The 17,321-nt window shown below is 32.3% G+C and overlaps 5 protein-coding genes across 5 annotated transcripts; 1 reads left to right on the plus strand and 4 right to left on the minus strand.

The window, feature by feature from the left end:
* Positions 1-7,734: 7,734 nt before the first annotated feature.
* FPOAC1_005867 (uncharacterized protein) lies at positions 7,735-8,918 on the minus strand (the record flags this gene model as incomplete). Its single annotated transcript, XM_044850380.1, has 2 exons — positions 7,735-8,148; positions 8,199-8,918. The coding sequence occupies 2 exons, from the start codon at positions 8,916-8,918 to the stop codon at positions 7,735-7,737; spliced, it is 1,134 nt and encodes a 377-aa protein (XP_044709090.1).
* Positions 8,919-10,417: 1,499 nt separating this feature from the next.
* FPOAC1_005868 (uncharacterized protein) lies at positions 10,418-11,472 on the minus strand (the record flags this gene model as incomplete). The annotated part of the gene is made up of 3 exons (XM_044850381.1): positions 10,418-10,587; positions 10,636-10,855; positions 10,912-11,472. 3 exons carry the CDS (start codon positions 11,470-11,472, stop codon positions 10,418-10,420), a joined length of 951 nt encoding a protein of 316 aa, XP_044709091.1.
* Positions 11,473-11,891: 419 nt separating this feature from the next.
* FPOAC1_005869 (uncharacterized protein) lies at positions 11,892-13,256 on the plus strand (the record flags this gene model as incomplete). Its single annotated transcript, XM_044850382.1, has 1 exon — positions 11,892-13,256. The coding sequence occupies one exon, from the start codon at positions 11,892-11,894 to the stop codon at positions 13,254-13,256; it is 1,365 nt and encodes a 454-aa protein (XP_044709092.1).
* A 61-nt stretch (positions 13,257-13,317) lies between these two features.
* On the minus strand, positions 13,318-14,598 carry FPOAC1_005870 (uncharacterized protein; the record flags this gene model as incomplete). Its single annotated transcript, XM_044850383.1, has 1 exon — positions 13,318-14,598. One exon carries the CDS (start codon positions 14,596-14,598, stop codon positions 13,318-13,320), a length of 1,281 nt encoding a protein of 426 aa, XP_044709093.1.
* A 369-nt stretch (positions 14,599-14,967) lies between these two features.
* FPOAC1_005871 (uncharacterized protein) lies at positions 14,968-16,764 on the minus strand (the record flags this gene model as incomplete). The annotated part of the gene is made up of 1 exon (XM_044850384.1): positions 14,968-16,764. One exon carries the CDS (start codon positions 16,762-16,764, stop codon positions 14,968-14,970), a length of 1,797 nt encoding a protein of 598 aa, XP_044709094.1.
* Positions 16,765-17,321: the final 557 nt, after the last annotated feature.

Genomic DNA, 17,321 nt, shown 5'->3' on the forward strand with positions numbered 1-17,321 from the left:
ATTAGGTATTAAATAAGAATAATAGCTTATAATTATTAAATATATTCTAAAGAATACTATTAATATAATTTACTTTATAATATATATAATATTTTAAGTAAATAGTATTATTAATCTTACTTCTTTAAGCTACTTTATATATTAGTTTAAGAAAAGATATAACTTTAATTAAAAAGTAATTTAAATATAATACTATTAAATATTTTAATATATAAAATAATAATATAAAATAAATTAATAATAAAATCCTTATTAAAAAGTTTAATAATTACCTTTTTAATATAATTCCTTAAGACTTATAGATAATAATTATATATATAATTATAAAAAGAAATTAAATATAAGTATAAAGTTTATTTATTATAATATATTCTTATAATAAATAAAAATAAAAATTACTTTAATTATATTAATATTAATAAGATTATTAAAGTAAAGTAGTTTAATATAGCCTTTAAAGGATATTATAATTATATTAAGTAAGTATTAATAAATATTAATATTATTAAGAATATCTTCTTAAGTAAGATCTTTTATAAGACTAATAATTCTATTTATTAAGCTAATAGAAGTCTAGATATTCTCTATTAATATAACTTAAGCCTTAATATAAATTAATAGAACTTTATATAAGTTATTAGTAACTAAAGATTTAATATTATAATTAAATTAATTAAAATATAATATCTTAATAAAGAGAATTACTTAATTAAGTTTCTCTATATACTTTTAATTAAAATTATAAACTATAAAATTAATTAAATAAATATAAATAGTATTATTAAATATAGTAATTTTATTCTTTATTAATTAAGATTAAACTTATATTATTAATAGGTATTAATAATTAAAAGTTAATTAATTATTTTATATTCTTTATAAAGTATTATAAAATAATACTTATTTATTTCTTTACTATTTAATAATTTACTTTAATTTAATAGATTAATTAAATATATAGTAAGTATTTTACTTAAAAATCTTAATATTATAATTAAGATTATTAATAATATAAAGGGGTTTTTTAAAGATAAATAAAAATTAAAAAAAATCTTTTAATAATAAAATATTATAATTACTAAAGTATTTATATTAATATTTAAAGAATATTTAATATAGATATTAATTAATATTATAAAAAGTTTTTAACTTTATTATTAACTTCTTATTAATAATAATATATTAAATATTTATAAATTAAGCTTAAATACTATTAAGCTTATTTTTACTTAATACTTATAGAAAAGTAATTTATTTTAAAATTAAAAATAAAAATAAAAAATAAAATATTAAGCTATTAATAATATTAGCTATAATACCTATTAATATTACTTTAATTATATATTTAAATATTTATATTTCTAAGGTAAAGAATAAAATATAAATAAAATATAACTTATTAATATCTTTTTATTTATCTATTTAAAATAATAAAGAAAAAAATATTATTAATTAAGATTAATTATTTAATTTAAATAATTAATAAATAGATTATATATTAAGTATTACTTAAGATTAAGACTTATAATTACTTTATTATTAAATTTAATAATAATATTAAGCTATTTAAAGTAATTACTATTTAAAAGTTTTTTAATACTTATACTTCTATATATATAAATAAAGATACTTTTTAATATAATTATTCTAATTATATATAATATTAATAGCTTAATTATTAAATATATTTACTTTCTTAATATTATTTTTTTACCTTAAGAAAGTATAAGTAAGTAATTCTTAGCCTATTTTAATAATTTTATTTTCTTTTTTTAAATCTTCTTTAAACTTTTCTTTAAGTACTAATTATAATATTTTATAATAATTATAAAAATAAATATCTCTATAAATATTAATATAATATTAATATACTTTAAAATATATTTTAAAGGTTTTATTTTTAATTATAAATAGCTCTTTAAAGTCTATATATAAATAATATAATATTAGCTTAACTTAAGTATAATCTTTATTATATTAGCTATATTATAAAAAGTAGTTTAAGATATAATTAAAAGCTTAAAGAAATATATATTAATAATTTATTTACTCTATATAGTTTATTTTACTTAAAAAGTAAAAATAATTAAATTCTTTAAAATAATTAAAATAACTAAGGTATTTATAATATAGATTCTTAATAAGATAAATCTTATTACTTTTAATAGCTATATAGTTAGCTTTTTAATACTAATTAAAATAATAATAATTAATAATAAGAATAATTTTTATACTTTTTATTAAATTAAGCTTAAGTAATAAATATTATATTTCCTATATTAATTAATCTTTTTTTATAATTAAATAGTTTATAAACTAAGTAATAAAACTAATAATTCCTTTAAAAGAGTTAATTTATAGAAAAATTACTTTAATAATATTAATATAGTTAAGTAATTTCTTTTTTTCTTTATTAATATACTTAATAAAATAATTAATAATAATAATTTAATTAATATATAGTAATATATTAATATTAATTAGCTAAGCTAATATTAATATTTAATTATAATTATTTAATTAAGTATTATTATATACTTTATTATAAGTAAAATAAATAGGATTTATATTCTTTATTAGCTTAAGCTTTATATAAAGTTATTAAGAAAAGTAAAAATAATAAAATATTTAAAGTAAAAGAGAGCTATTTAATATATATTTATATTATAAGTAGTATACTTTAATATATATATAGTATTATATTTAATTAATTACTATAATAAGATTATTAAATATTAAGTTTAAATTAAGAATAATTAAAAGATTATTTTCTTATTATTAATTAAAAAGCTTATAATCTAGGTTAATAATAATAATATAATTACTTTAAAATATTAAAAAGTTATTATTAATATTTTATATTTTTATTTTACTTTACTTTTAATAAAAAGAAATATCTTTAATTTAATAGAGATTATAATAATAAATACTCCTATATACTTATTATTTATATTTAAATTAATATTCTATAATATTAAACTTTAATATAATAATATACTTTAAAAATAATATAAAGTATATATAAAAATAGTAAGTAATAATATATAGATTTTACTATAAATTAATTCTTATAATATTTATCTTATAGTAGTTATTAATAGCTTATTATTCTTTATATTTAAATATATATTTCTATAGACTTTCCTAATAAAGGTTTATAATTAAGAATATAAAAAATAAATTAAAATAACTTAATTTATATATAAATACCTTTAGCTAATATTACTTATTACCTTAAAAGATATATATTCTTTAGAGGCTATTAAAGTATTAAATAATTAAATTTAATATTACTTTAGCTTTTAAAGTATTAAAATTAAATATAATATAAAGTTAAATAATATTAATATTAGTATAATATTAGTATAATATTAATTCTTCTTAATAAAGTAAATATTTTATTAATTAATTTATTAATATATAAAAGTATTAAAAGTAATATAAAGAAATTAAAAATAATATATAAAGTATTTATTATAAAACTTTATAAAGTATTTAATATAATTATTATATTAAATATTATACTTTTATAAGTAAATAAAATTACCTTAGCTTATAGAGAATAATATTAAAAATATAAATAATAAAAATAATTATAATTAATTAAAGTTACTTAAAGGTATACTTTAAATATAAAGTATTTTTATCTTAGGTTTAGCTTTATAACTTAATATAGATTAAAGTAAAATATCTATTTATTAAAATTACCTTTTAAGATAATTATAAAAATTAATAAAATCTTAATCTTAAGTAATAAAAATAAAGATTATAATTATATTCTAGTTATTTATATTATTATTATTAATATTTTTAGGCTTTTTAATATTAATAAAATTAATTTCCTTAGTAATAAGCTTATTTATAATATCTTTATTTTCTAGTAATTAATTAAAATTCTTTTTATTAATAAGTATATTATAATACTTAAGGTAATTAAAATAAAGGAATTTTAATTATTATTAAATATATTCTTATTAAATATAGAATTAATTATAAAATTAGTAAACTATATAAGATTATATATCTTAATTTTAAGAATAAAGGATAATAATATTTAAATATTAAAGAAATAAAGGTAATTAATAGTATATATAATTAATATTCTAGAGAAAGTTAATAATATAACTATAATATTTATATTATTAACCTTTATATATTATAACCTATATATATATATAGATATATATAATAAATATCTCTTTAATTTAAATTAATTTTAAAAGTTTTTTAAAATATTATTAAGATTTAAGTAGTTTTTTTAAGTTTAGAATTATAATTCTTTTTCTTTCTATTAATTATATATACTTTAATTAGTAAAAATTATATTTTAATAATAATATAAATAATAAATACTATTCTATATATTAAGATTAAATTATTAAATTCTATACTATACATAGTAATCTATATAATAAAAGTCTAAATTAGCTTATTAATTAATAATATATTATTAATCTTACTTATTTAAGTATAAGTTATTTAATTTACTTTTAATAAAAAAAAAATTAAGCTATTAAATTAATATTAATTATAAAAGAATTAATTATTATATATTTCTTTATAATTATTTAATATTAAAAGGTTAAAATAAAGTAATAGAATAAATATAATTAAAATTACTTTATAATAGGATAATTAATAATAATATATCTTACTTATACTTATAGTAGTATTAATAGTAATAAGGCTAATTATTAATATTATTATAAATAAACTTAATATAATAAAAACTTATAAGTAAATAATATAAGTTTATTTATATTAATCTTAAGGGTATACTCTTAGTTTTATATAATAAAAATAGATATTAATATTAAGTTAATAAATATAAGTAAAATAATAAATTCTATAGATATTATAAGTAAATAAATTAAGTTTATTATTATTATTAAAATTACTAGAATTAAAGCCTATATTAATATTATTAGTAAATAATTTAAAAGTAAAATTATTATTAAATATATTTAATATAAGCTATAGGTTTAAGATTTATAATATTATAAGTATTTATAATAACTTTATATTAGAATAGTATTTAATTTAATATTAATATTAAATAGATATTTATTTATATTAAAAGTAAATTAAAGAATAAGATATAAATATATACTTATTTTACTTAAATAATTACTTTTTTTAATATATTTTAAGATTATTAACCTTAAAGTAAAAACTAAAAATTATTACTAATTATATATTTAATAAAACTATTTAATATATATTAATTTAGTATTATATTTCTTAAAGTAACTTTTAATAATTATAAAAAAAGTATTAAAAATAATAAAGAAATAAAGTAATATTTTTATTCTTTAAGAGATTAAATATTATTAATAGGATACTTTTAAGCTATAGAGAATATTAAAAAGTAAAATAAAAATTATAAAGTATTTAAGTAAATAATTATAATTTTCTTTATTAATATAAATATAAATAAAATAAAGAGAATATTAATAAGAGTATTTAATTATTTTTAATATATAAAATATTATACTATTAACTTATTTAAATCTTTAAAATAAATAAAATACTTAAGACCTTTCTCTTTATAGTAATAATTATATATATAAATAGCTTAAAATATATTAATTTAATTAATAAGCTATTAATTCTTATTTCCTTTAAGTAAAAGAGATAATAATAATACTACTATAGCTATTAATATTATAATAATATTATTAAAGAAAGCTTAATAATATTTATATATATTAAATAGAAAGCTAATATTATTAATATTATTAATATAAAAGTATAATAAAGGAAATTAAAAGTTAAAAAGAAAAAATAAAAAAGATAATAAAAAAAAGTAAAAGCTATAAATATAATAATATATAAATTTTAATAAGGCTTTATTCTATAGTGCTTATAATTACTTATTTTTTATTAAAGAAAAAGTAAAAGATTTTATATTTAAACCTTTAGCTTTTATAAAAAGCTTATAATTTATTATATAAACCCTTTACTATTTTTATTTTTATTTTTAATATTAAACCCTTAGTTATAATATTTTATATTTTTTTCTATTAAAAAGATATTTTTATTAACTTTTTTATATTTAAGCTTTTAAAATAAATTAATTAGCTTAATATAGGTTAATATCTATAAATAGCTAGGTTTTATTATTTAAAGAATATTATAAGAATATTATATTTATTTATATATAGGATTATTATTAAAGAAGTAAAAAAGAAATATTAAAAGAAAATAAATAAAGTTTAATAATTACTTTAAAAAATAAATTAAATAATAAATATTTTATAGTAAAAAAGGTTACTCTTTATAATTAGTAAATAAGAAAAAAGCTATTTAATTATTAAATTATTATAAAAGCTATTTATATTAAATTTATTATTTAAAGATTAATTTTATAATTATAAATTATATATCTTTAAAGATAAAGTTATAAATATATATTTTAACTTATATTTAAGTATATAATTATATAAAAAATTAACTTTAAATAAAAATAAAGTTTATAAATATATAAAAATAGCTATTATAATAAATAAACTTAATATTTTAAATATCTTATTAATTAATATAATTTAATTTAATATAACTATTAATATATAATTATTATAATATAATATAATTATTATTTTCTTTTATATTTTCTTTTATATTTTTTTTTATATTTTTTTTTATATTTTTAATATTTAATTTTTATAAAAAGAATTTAATATTTATTTTCTTTAAAAAGCTATTATATAAAGTTATATTTATAATATATAATTTTTAATAGCTTTTTAAAGGCTTTTTAAAGACTATTTTATAAAGACCTTTTTAAAAAAATCTTTTAATAAATCTTTTAAAGGCTTTTTAAAGGCTTTTTAAAAGCTTTTTAAAAGGCTTATTAATAACTTTTTATTATATTTAATATATTATAATATTTAAATTTATATTATTTTTTTTATTTTTTTTAATTATTAATATTTTAATATTATAATTCTATTAATTTATTATTTATAATTTTAAATTTAATATTAAAAAATATTATATAAATATATTATATTATTAAATCTTTAAAATAATAAAACTTTATAAATTAAGAATTAATTAATAATTAAATAATTTAATATATTTAATTAATAATTAAACTTATTAAGCCTTTAGTATTAATAATTAAGCTTACTTTAAAGAGATAAAGCTAGAAAGAACTTCTATATACTCTATTACTATGAATTTCCTTCTGAATCCGGCTTTGCCTAATCATTTAAGGCTGCGAGCTTTATCTCACGTCAGTTGCTAGATAAGCGAACGAACCAATCATATCGTGGCATGTCTTTGCTAACAGGTCCTGCAGAACAGCCTTGTTAGACTTCCACATAACCCGACAAGTGGAAAACCTCGACAAGACACGTTAAGTCACATGTACCATAATTAGTGCACCATGTAGAATATCTAGTAACCCAATGATGGTCTTGAAAAGAGATATGCGCTAAATGGCTGTGTCCCTAGAAGTGCCATATTTTGTCATCATGATTCTCATTTATTCCATAATTGCTTGGTGAGATCAAGAATGAGATGCGATAGCACCTTATCAGTAGCTCACATGCTTACACAAGTCATGGATGGCAAGAACGTCTTGGAACCGAATTTTCTGTCAACATCGTGTTTCTATATACTTTCCGCCTGGATAACAAAAACCGAAAGTTTGAGATTATATACATCGAAAGCTAAACTACCTCGGACAGTCTTCCGGAGAAGCTGCTCGTCCGACGCCGTCAACTGCACTTAAATAGTACCGAAACCAGCACTGGCAGCAAGACCAGTGAGAGAAGAAGCAGCCTTAGCCTCAGCAGCCTTGCCGCCGAAGGTGCTGAAGAAGCTCGAGTCGGTACCAGACAGAGAACCAGAGTTATCGTACTGGTTAGTCTCGCAGACGTGACCGACGCCGTTGGAGCAAGCAGCGTTGGCAGAAGCATCAGGGCTGGAGAAGATGGCACCGGTGGATCCCTCCTCGATGGCAGCCTTGACGTCCTGGAACAGGTTACCCTCAGCGAGGATCTTGGCGTTGTCGCTAGTCTCGAAAGCGTGGCCAGAGTTGCCCTGCCAGTAGTTGTTGACGGCGTGGAGGACGGTATCGCCGGCAACCTTGGGGGCTCGGCCGGACGTCTTGAAGATGTAGTTGTTCTTGAGGGTGACCATCTGCTTTGTGATTAGTATGTAGATTAAATCGACTTGTTAAGATTACTTACGTCGCTGGAACCGGTAAAGTACATGGACCAGTATTGGTGACCGTCGCAGGTAGCAGACCACTGGCTTTCGCCGTTGATGTGGTTGTTGGTGATGGAAACTCGGTTGGTAGCGCTGGTTCCAAGGACAATGTGCTGGCGGCCAATGTTGGAGGTAGTGACGTGATCGATCCAGATAAGATCAGATCCGTCAATCTGGATAGCATCACCACCCCATACGTACTGGGGGTTGAGCTCAGTGATGTGGATGTTCTGAATGATGATGTTTTGAGCACCCTTGATGTAAAGACCCTTGCCCTTGATGACACCGTTGGCACCGATACCCACAATAGACTTGTCAGAGTTGACAACAATAGGGTTCAGTCCGGCCTTATCGTAGGAAACGTCAACCTTGGGGGCGTCAGGCTGGTAGTTGTTGCACCAGTCGTCCTTGTTGATAGCCTGTTGGCAACCAGATCCAGTGCCCCAAGGAGCACAGCCCTGCTCGGAGGCGGTTCCCTCAGTTCCGGTAAAGTCGAACTCCTGATCGAGGAAGATGACTCGGGTTGTGCTATCACCGAGCATAGAGACCAGCTCGTCGGTGGACTTGGGGTAAGCTCCCTCAGCGTTGCCTCCACCTGTGACCTCGGAGGCGAACCCTTCGGGGGTACCAGTCACACCGGCGGCGGAGACGTTTGAGACCAGCGCGGCGATGGCCACGGAGAGAATTGAAAGAGACTTCATCTTGGAAGGAAGAAATAAAAAGAGTGAATAGACGGAAAACAGTGAAAGAACGAATGAATGGAGACAGAACGAAAGTGGAATGGATGGATCAGTAAGAGAGAGGCGACACTTCAGATATATTTATTCCAACAATATTCTGGTAGTACTAACTATTAGAGGATAATCCACTTTCTCCAGAATATTTTTCTAGACTTCTCCTATGTCACTGTTTACTTGAAACATCCCTCCTTGGTGATGTCGAATCTCCCCAGGTCAGACACAAGTCATCATGACTGGCGGAAATACTGTGCCGCCTGTTCTTCCGTGGAACTTCGGCGGGATTCTTGGTTGTCTACTCTGTACCTTGCGCTGAAACGGCGACATCAGGGATAGCTTTGGGATTAAAGGAGCCGTGGTATTGTGGAGCGTGTGTTTCAAGCGGTTCTTAAGTTGATTAGCCTTGGAACTGAGAGAGACAAGCTTTCTTGGTGTTGACGCCCAGAGATACCTCAAAAAGAATTAAATCTGATCATGTATTCTACTCTTTTATAGTTGATAAACGAGAAATAGTCAACTGACGATCCAACTCGCGAGTGCTAAGGATTAGATTGACCATGTTCCAAAGGTTGTTTCTAGCGCTTTGATGAGAGTGTCAGTGCGTGGAACGACAACCAGGGTACCTGAAGCAATTGTGGACCAAGGCCTCATCAGCTCATTCTCGTATGTAGTGCCCAAAAGAAATATGCTTATCCTAGCATCAATCGTAGAACACAAGGCCGTCGGTTTCATTTAAAGAAAAGAGTAATAGACGGAAAAGATATGGCATTGACGTCAAAATCATGACCCGGATGTCAACTCATTCACAAGTGCTGTTTGTGTCTGTAGCGGAATCGCATTTTCCTGCCCATCTTGTATCTATGTAAACAAAACGCCAGCTTCAAGTGAGCCAATTTCACGTCTTCATTGGCGACGAGTCACGGAAACAAAGACAGACCATACATAGCCTGAGAGGAACATACCAGCGTATATTTCTTCGGCGAACTTGGTACCTATTTATCGGAGTAATTATGATCTTCATTGCGGTGGGTACATGTCACGTAACCTTGGTTCGGGATGTGGCTCACAAGACATTCCGGAACAGTGCCTGTATTCCACAGCGACTTCAGAAGTAACTTATGGGAGAAAAGTTCTTCCAACTAAGTTTTGGCAGCTCAAAAGGTAAGATGAGTTTAGTCCGTCAAATGGCTGGTCATGCATGACAGGACCTTGTGCCAAAGTAATGACCAGAAGTATAGGCTTAGGACATGGTTGAATCCGATACACAAGAACACAAGTTAGGCGAATGGTAGGTAAGATACGTATATCCAAATTTAGGAAACAGGGGCATACACAGGGTGATCTGATGATCTGGAACTCAGCACATAACGCTTGATGAGTGTGAACACCTCGACCAAAAGACGGTCTCGAAGAACAGCGTACACTATTCGAGTAGAGACAACAGCAATTATGTAAATGCACGGCTAGTAGCCACTAACGCCAACCCGGAACAACGAAGGGTTTTGTTGAATCTTTGTACGAAGTGGTGCACCCTTGAGCTCGTTGACATCCCATTTAGCCCACACAAAACGACCATGAAGGAACTCAGCTTCCTCAGATGCTGCCCAGACGGCAAAATCTCCAGGCAGTTTGACTGAAATCTGTCAGCTAGGTACTGTGGTCTAGAATAATTGTAACTCACTATCGTCCCATTGAAAACTGTTCTCGTCGCTAAACCGTGCAAAAGCCTCGGTGTAGTGGAGGCCTGGCTCAAACGCGATGACTTGCATCTCACTGGAGGGGACGGCCATGGAAATATGGTTCATCATCATAGTAAGGGCGCTTTTGGTGAGAGAGTACAGAGGGATGGGTACAGACACCTGAGTAGCGTGGATGGCGATTGTTGAGAGACTGATCAGTGCCTTGAAGAGTGCTAGAGTTAGCTTTTTACTCAATTGGAAGCCATAAAGGAACTAACCAGCTTTCGATTGGGATTTGACTGTCTCTGCTTGTGGAATAGGCTGGTCCAGAGATAAGGTGCAGCGACGTTGACCGTCAGACCGTCCTTGAATGTGTCGAATCCAAGGCCGAGTAGGGTGTTTGGCAGCCACATCTTAGCAGCGCTCAGGACAAGAACGTCAACAAAGATGCCATCATCTGTAAGCTTTGCCCAGAGCGCGTGGGTAGCAGCCTCGTCTGCAAAGTCATTGGCGATGGGGACAACCTCAACTTTAGGGTACTTGGCCTTGATCTTAGCAGCAGCTTCGTCTAAGGCATCTTGACGACGACCGGTGATGATAACACGACCTGCTGAAGCGGCAGCAAAAGATTCGGCGATACTCAATCCAATGCCGGTAGAAGCACCAGCAACGAGAATTGTATGACCAGCTTGAGATAGCTCAGAGCGAGATGGTGAAATGGCTTCGTATGACTCGCGGTGGATCTTGGTTACGAGGTTGGTGCCGCTTTGAGGAGCGGCTGTGTTTTCCCAAGGGTTGTCTTGTGGCGGCGAAGTAGCAGCAGCAGCAGACGACGACATGTTGATGGACTGTTCAAGAAAGATGATTGTTTTGCTGTGAGAGTTTTGAGTTATGACTGCGATTAATGGCTTAATTGATACACCGATTTATGGTGATCCATCCCCTTATATAGCAAATAGATTGCGAGCCATTCTATCCATACCTACTACTCAACATAACGAATCCTGGACAGCTGGCGGGATAATGTTTGTAGGTTAGTACCTAGGTAGGTGATGCTCTTCTGCCCGCCAAAAACCCGCTGAAAACTGGCAATACAGGGGTCTGTCTAGGTAGTCAGCACTGCAATATGCTGGAATGTAAGCCAAAGTTCCGCTAAAAACCCGCAGAATCCGCAGATTTCCGCAAGACGTGATGACAAAGACCATTGATGTTCGCGTTATCTCTTCTCTGTTGCTGACGGTATTCGTTCCCATTGAACATGCCCGCAACTTTCCGCAATAAAGAAACTACAACAATGGGTTCTGTCACTAAAATCAAGGCGTGTTTCTCATGCACCATTGGAAAGCGGAAATGCGACAAAGCACAACCCGCCTGCGGCCGCTGCAGCGACAGAGACATCGAATGCCGCTATCCTCTTACCAAGCGGAAAAGACAACGTATGCCCGCAGCAGAGCTAGAATGTGTCAGCCGAATCGCAGTCAACGAGGTACATTCTGTTCAAACAGACACTGTCTTTCCATCACTGCCTAACGATCTTGTCGACCCTCAAGAATGGACCAGGAGTTTGGGAAATTTAAGCACTCTGGTCGGGCCTGGGCTGCAGCATGATACGGAAAGCTCTCCCACCACCTCAAACCAGGGTGAAGCTACGCACTTCTTCCTCAAGCCAGACTCTTGGGTCATTAGACACATTCCTTTTACCACCCCAACCTTTTCGAATTCTATTTGCATGAATTATGTCAGAGGTACCCACGACTTCTTCAGCGAATGGGTCACCAATGGACACAGTTCTTTTATGCATAGACAACTCTATGCGGACTCGGGATACCCAGCTGCCATTCAAGATGCATTCGCTTGCATAACGTTACACAATGCCAGGTCATCGTCAAACGAAGATATCATTGACGGTATTATTTCCTCCAAAGTATCAGCGCTGCTCAAGTCTTATCCCCAAACCGACGGTGATGTTGACGAATCAACTGATCTAGATATACGAGAGCATCTCTCCCGCACACAAGCCTTGTATGTCCATGTGGTTCTGGCACTCTTCTCTTCATCAATTGGAGCACGTGCAAACGCAGAGCAACAGATACAGACACTTTTGTCCTGGACCCGTCAGCTTTGGGAAGCAGCTCTTCGCGACCCCGACATTTGTCAGCCTGAAAGCAGCGATGGGTCTGCCGCATCTACCAATGCCATTGTTCTGGATGTCATGTTTGACGGTGATACAACACCCCGTCTGTGGCGATCATGGGTTCTATCAGAGAGCATTCGTCGTATCTGGTTAATGACGACAACCACTATTGGCGTCTACCTGACGCTGCGACAGAAATGGGCAGAATGCCACGGCGGGATCTATTTCACTGCTCGCAAGGATCTTTGGAATGCCAAGTCAGCGTCTAGTTGGGCATACACCTGTCAAAGCGACAATCCACTATTCCTTTGCAGCTTGGAATGTGAAAGCCTCTTCTTGACTGCAAAAGCACCTGATATAGATGAACTCCTCATCAATATGTTTACTATCATGTGGGGTATTGAGAGGGTCGAGAATTGGTTTGCACGGACTGCTGAGCCTGGGCTAGACTTGCGAGTATGGAGGGATAATGGACCAGTCAATAACTAACAATTGCTATCGGTTTGGAACAATGAACAATATGAACACATAAACACAGTTAAAAGCCCCCCTATCCAGAAATATCCACTGTTACGTCCGAAACGCTCTGCTTGGTAGAAGGCGACACATACGACCCTTCGAAGAGACTCCAAAGAAATTTGAATGCCCTTGGCTTCCCGTTCTCAATTTCAGAAACGTGGCTTCCGACAGTGTTCCTCTCGTAGGTGATCTCGGCGCCAGAATTGCAGAGCTCGACAACAGTTGCATCCGTCCATTCGACCGGACAGAACTGATCATTTATAGCCTTGTACAAAAACATCGGCATTAGAGGAGCCCTTTCAGACCCTAGTTTTGCCTGCTCATCATAGAGTGTTTGTAGTTGAGGCGCTCTGAGATCTGCAATGCCACTTTGGAAGAAAGTGTAGATATCTCGTCCCGAGAAGTGCTGGACTGTCTCGGTGGCTTCCTTATCTAGGATGGACATGAATTCATCCTTCATTGCTGGTAAGAGACGGCTTTCCAAATAGCTCCTTGCCTCTGGGTATTGGGACGTGATGCCCAATAGAAAGGCTGCCAACGCACCAGCAATCGGGCTCTTGTTAAGCTTGTCGAAATCGCCCGAGACATTATCAACAAAGCCACCCAGAACAGTTCCATCAATTTTCACATCAGGGGCATATTTTGATTGAAGCTCTGCTGCGGCGAAAGTGGCAATCGAACCGCCGCTGTAGCCCCAGATAGTAGTGTTGTAGGCGGACGCTTTCCCTAGATCCAGCAAGCGATGGACTGCTCGAACAGCATCAAGAGTGGCATGGCCGCCCTGAATGCTTGCACCAAAGGCAGAATCGGGCCCCAAGTGATCTGGAGTACTCACGACCCACCCGAACGAAAGCATCTCGTCGATCAACGATGTACTCGACTTTATTCCAAGGCTTGGCTCACTTCTCGCCATAACACCTGAGAGGGCAAAGGATGGACAAGAGTCAAAGTTCGCCGTATTGTAGGCAAATTGATAAGACAAAATTGCCATCTTTCCTGACGGGGAGTGATAGATGGATGAAGGAATAAACAGCGTAGTAACAGCCCATGATGGATCATTCTTGGAATCTGTGGATCGATACAAAATGTGGTAGGTAGCTGAAGAGTTTCCCACTATTTCCGAGAGTGTTGGCACAGACGAAATACGAAGAATGTCGCCTTGTTGCTTGGACTCCCAGCCTTGAGGTGGTCGATACCATGGATCTTTGCTTGGTGGTAGTGATTGTTCGTGAAGCGCAACATCTGTATCAACGCTGAGATCTGCGGCACGTACCGTGGCACATAGATCACGGAGCCAAGCCAGGGATGTCATTTTGTATTATCTTTGGGACTAGAGTGAGGCTTCCTGAGAGAAAGAATGGAACAAAGAAAGATTGTGTCTGTGGTTGATGAAAGAGGAGAGAAATAATCAGCTAATCACGCCACATGCATGCTTACATGCAGATGAAACCCAGCAAGGATCGTCGCTTACTGTGACGAAATCTCAACGTTGTACGAATGCGACGTCGTCAACTTGAACAGCTGGAAGAAATGGCACAATACTTGGATGACACGATAGCTTTGTCAGTTCAAGACAGAAAAGAGGAGAAAAGATTGAAGATTTGAGCATAAAAGTAGGGCGGTGATAGGATTGCGTGCAAATATTATAATGATATGCGTCTTGGGTATAATTCCGTCTCTCCTATCCAAACAGCGACCTCAAGTTGTTCTCCTCCATCACGTCAATCCAATGCACTGAAACCGAGTTAGGCTTCTCCTTGTCATACTCATCCCATATCTTCTGCACTAGAGTCTTCGCTACCTCAATGGGTCTTGGTGGCAACAACGCCTCTAAAGCATCAAGCCTTCCGATGATGAAACATCGCGTCTCGACCATCTTCAGTCGAGACTCAGACATGGTAGACAAACGATCTATGTCTTCATCTGCCTGAACTAGTTGACCTATATAATCGGAAAGACCGCAATGCTCTGTGCTGCCGAGATCGAAAGGCGATGTCGTCGCAGCCGGTGCTTGGACCTGCGACTCAAGGTACCTAGATACAACATCCGGGGGTTCGAAGCGTAGGCCGGTGCTAGCTGTTATGCAAAGGAGTGGCTGGGTCATCTTACTTCCTGAATCAGCAGGGAGTTGCTCAATAAGCTTAGCCAGGCGGAGACTCAAAGGCGTAATACACTCTTCCCAGGGAACATGGACGTCCGCTGAACCCGTTAGGTTGTCTGGCAATCTCAGCAAAACCAGCTCTGGAAAGGTCTGGTAGATGTGGATCAGACCAGCCAGACGATACGCCTCAGCAACGTTGATAAGATGTCGACATGGGGTTTTCTGATCGCCAGTCTCCGTATTTGCGGGAGCAGACTCGAAATCGAGACCTAGCAGCTTCTCTTCCAAAAATTTTGCTTCCTCGATCATTTTCAACGCGGTCGCATGATCTCGTGTCGCAAATGGGCCCGGATGTTTGACGTGATAGCGATAGTTTCGGCAGAGTCGCAGTGTCTGAGTTAGCAGCCGAGAGACTGTGTTCGATACGCCTGTCCACGGGTGTGGCATGTCGTCGATAATAGGGTCCACAGGTGCAGCTGTTGGATACTCATCCAGACTGATGTCATCGATCTCTTCAACGCCTTCGGCTTCATACGATATAAAATGGTTGGTATCCGAGACGACAGACAGTAACATCTCGCAGTATTGCCAGCTCTTGTTGAGAATGCTCAAGAGCTTCCTCTCGTCCTCTGAAAGACTTCGTTTCTGCTGATTGACACGATGAAGAAGAGCTTTAGCTTCTTTCAGAAACGGTATGCCCAACTGTGTGGCATTCAGCCAACAGATACTCGTGCCAATACAGAAAAGGCCATAGATCAAGCCCATCGGTACAGTATTGAGATTTGGCGACGACTTGACGACGCGGAGTTCTGCTTCGATGACATCTGTGGCATTCTTCATCATTGAGATGGAAGTCTTTTTCATGTGCGGCATTCGTGACGAAAGATAGGCTGATGACATGCTTTGGAGACTTGTGGAAACGGCCTCGGATGTAGACCATAGGGCCGTAGCCATCATTCGATTCGCATTGGTGGGTGAATCATACTGCGACCACAATGAACAGACATCGCGAAACCAATAGTCAACAAGTTGAGATGACAGATCCGTTATGGGCGGTGGTAGGAACAAAGTCGAGTAGCTCTGCTGCGTCGGAAAGAGAGATAATTCGGAATTTTCGGTAAAGCTTTGGGAAGTGGGCGACAAGTCTAAAGCATCAGATATCCAAGAGAACTCCTCAATCGGGAGTCCCTCAACTGGAAGATTCATGGGAAACTGTGTCATGAAATTGTCCGTTGCCGTGTTATGTTCTGCTTCCTGGGCAAGTCCGCTATGCCCAGGCTCTGACGGTGACTCATCGAGTACAAACTCCCCGAAAGACCCCTGATCGGCAATGTCGTTAGGACTCAGTACTGAACTGGTGGTAGTAAATGATGCCATGGATGCTGTGTCGGGTTGTTTCTTTGGTGGCCTTCCACGGCGCCTTTTTGTTGGACATGTTGACTTTGGTGATGTTGAAGTTGGAAACTTGTGCTGGGTCAATTCGGCTGTCTTTTCGTGTTTAGTGGACCATCGTAGTCCACGCTGGTAACCGCCGCATTCAACGCCTCGTGTGATGCAGACCTGGCATTCGGGTTTTGTCTCATCGCATTTGAGCTTTTTGAGTGTGTCAGCTCAGTTTTATTGTTTCTAGGGTTGGCTTTGTTCACGTACGTGTTTGTTCCGACATGTCAAACAACCAGATCTTGACCGAACAGCGACTTTCCTTTTAGCGGTAGGTCTATCGCTGATACATGATTGAGAAGTATCGAGTGGAGACTCCATGACGAGTCAATATTGTTCAGCGGTGCGAGGAAACTTGCTCAGACTCATAAAAACATGCTCAGACTCGTCAAGGGTGATGAGTAAAGAAGTGAAATGAGTTGAACGAATTGCTCCCTTCCCCGCAGAAGTTGAAGGCTAACCTGATGAGATTGGTTTAGCGTTGGACGGCAATT

This window comes from Fusarium poae, chromosome 2 (assembly GCF_019609905.1).
Source record: "Fusarium poae strain DAOMC 252244 chromosome 2, whole genome shotgun sequence".
Lineage (NCBI taxonomy): Eukaryota > Fungi > Ascomycota > Sordariomycetes > Hypocreales > Nectriaceae > Fusarium > Fusarium poae.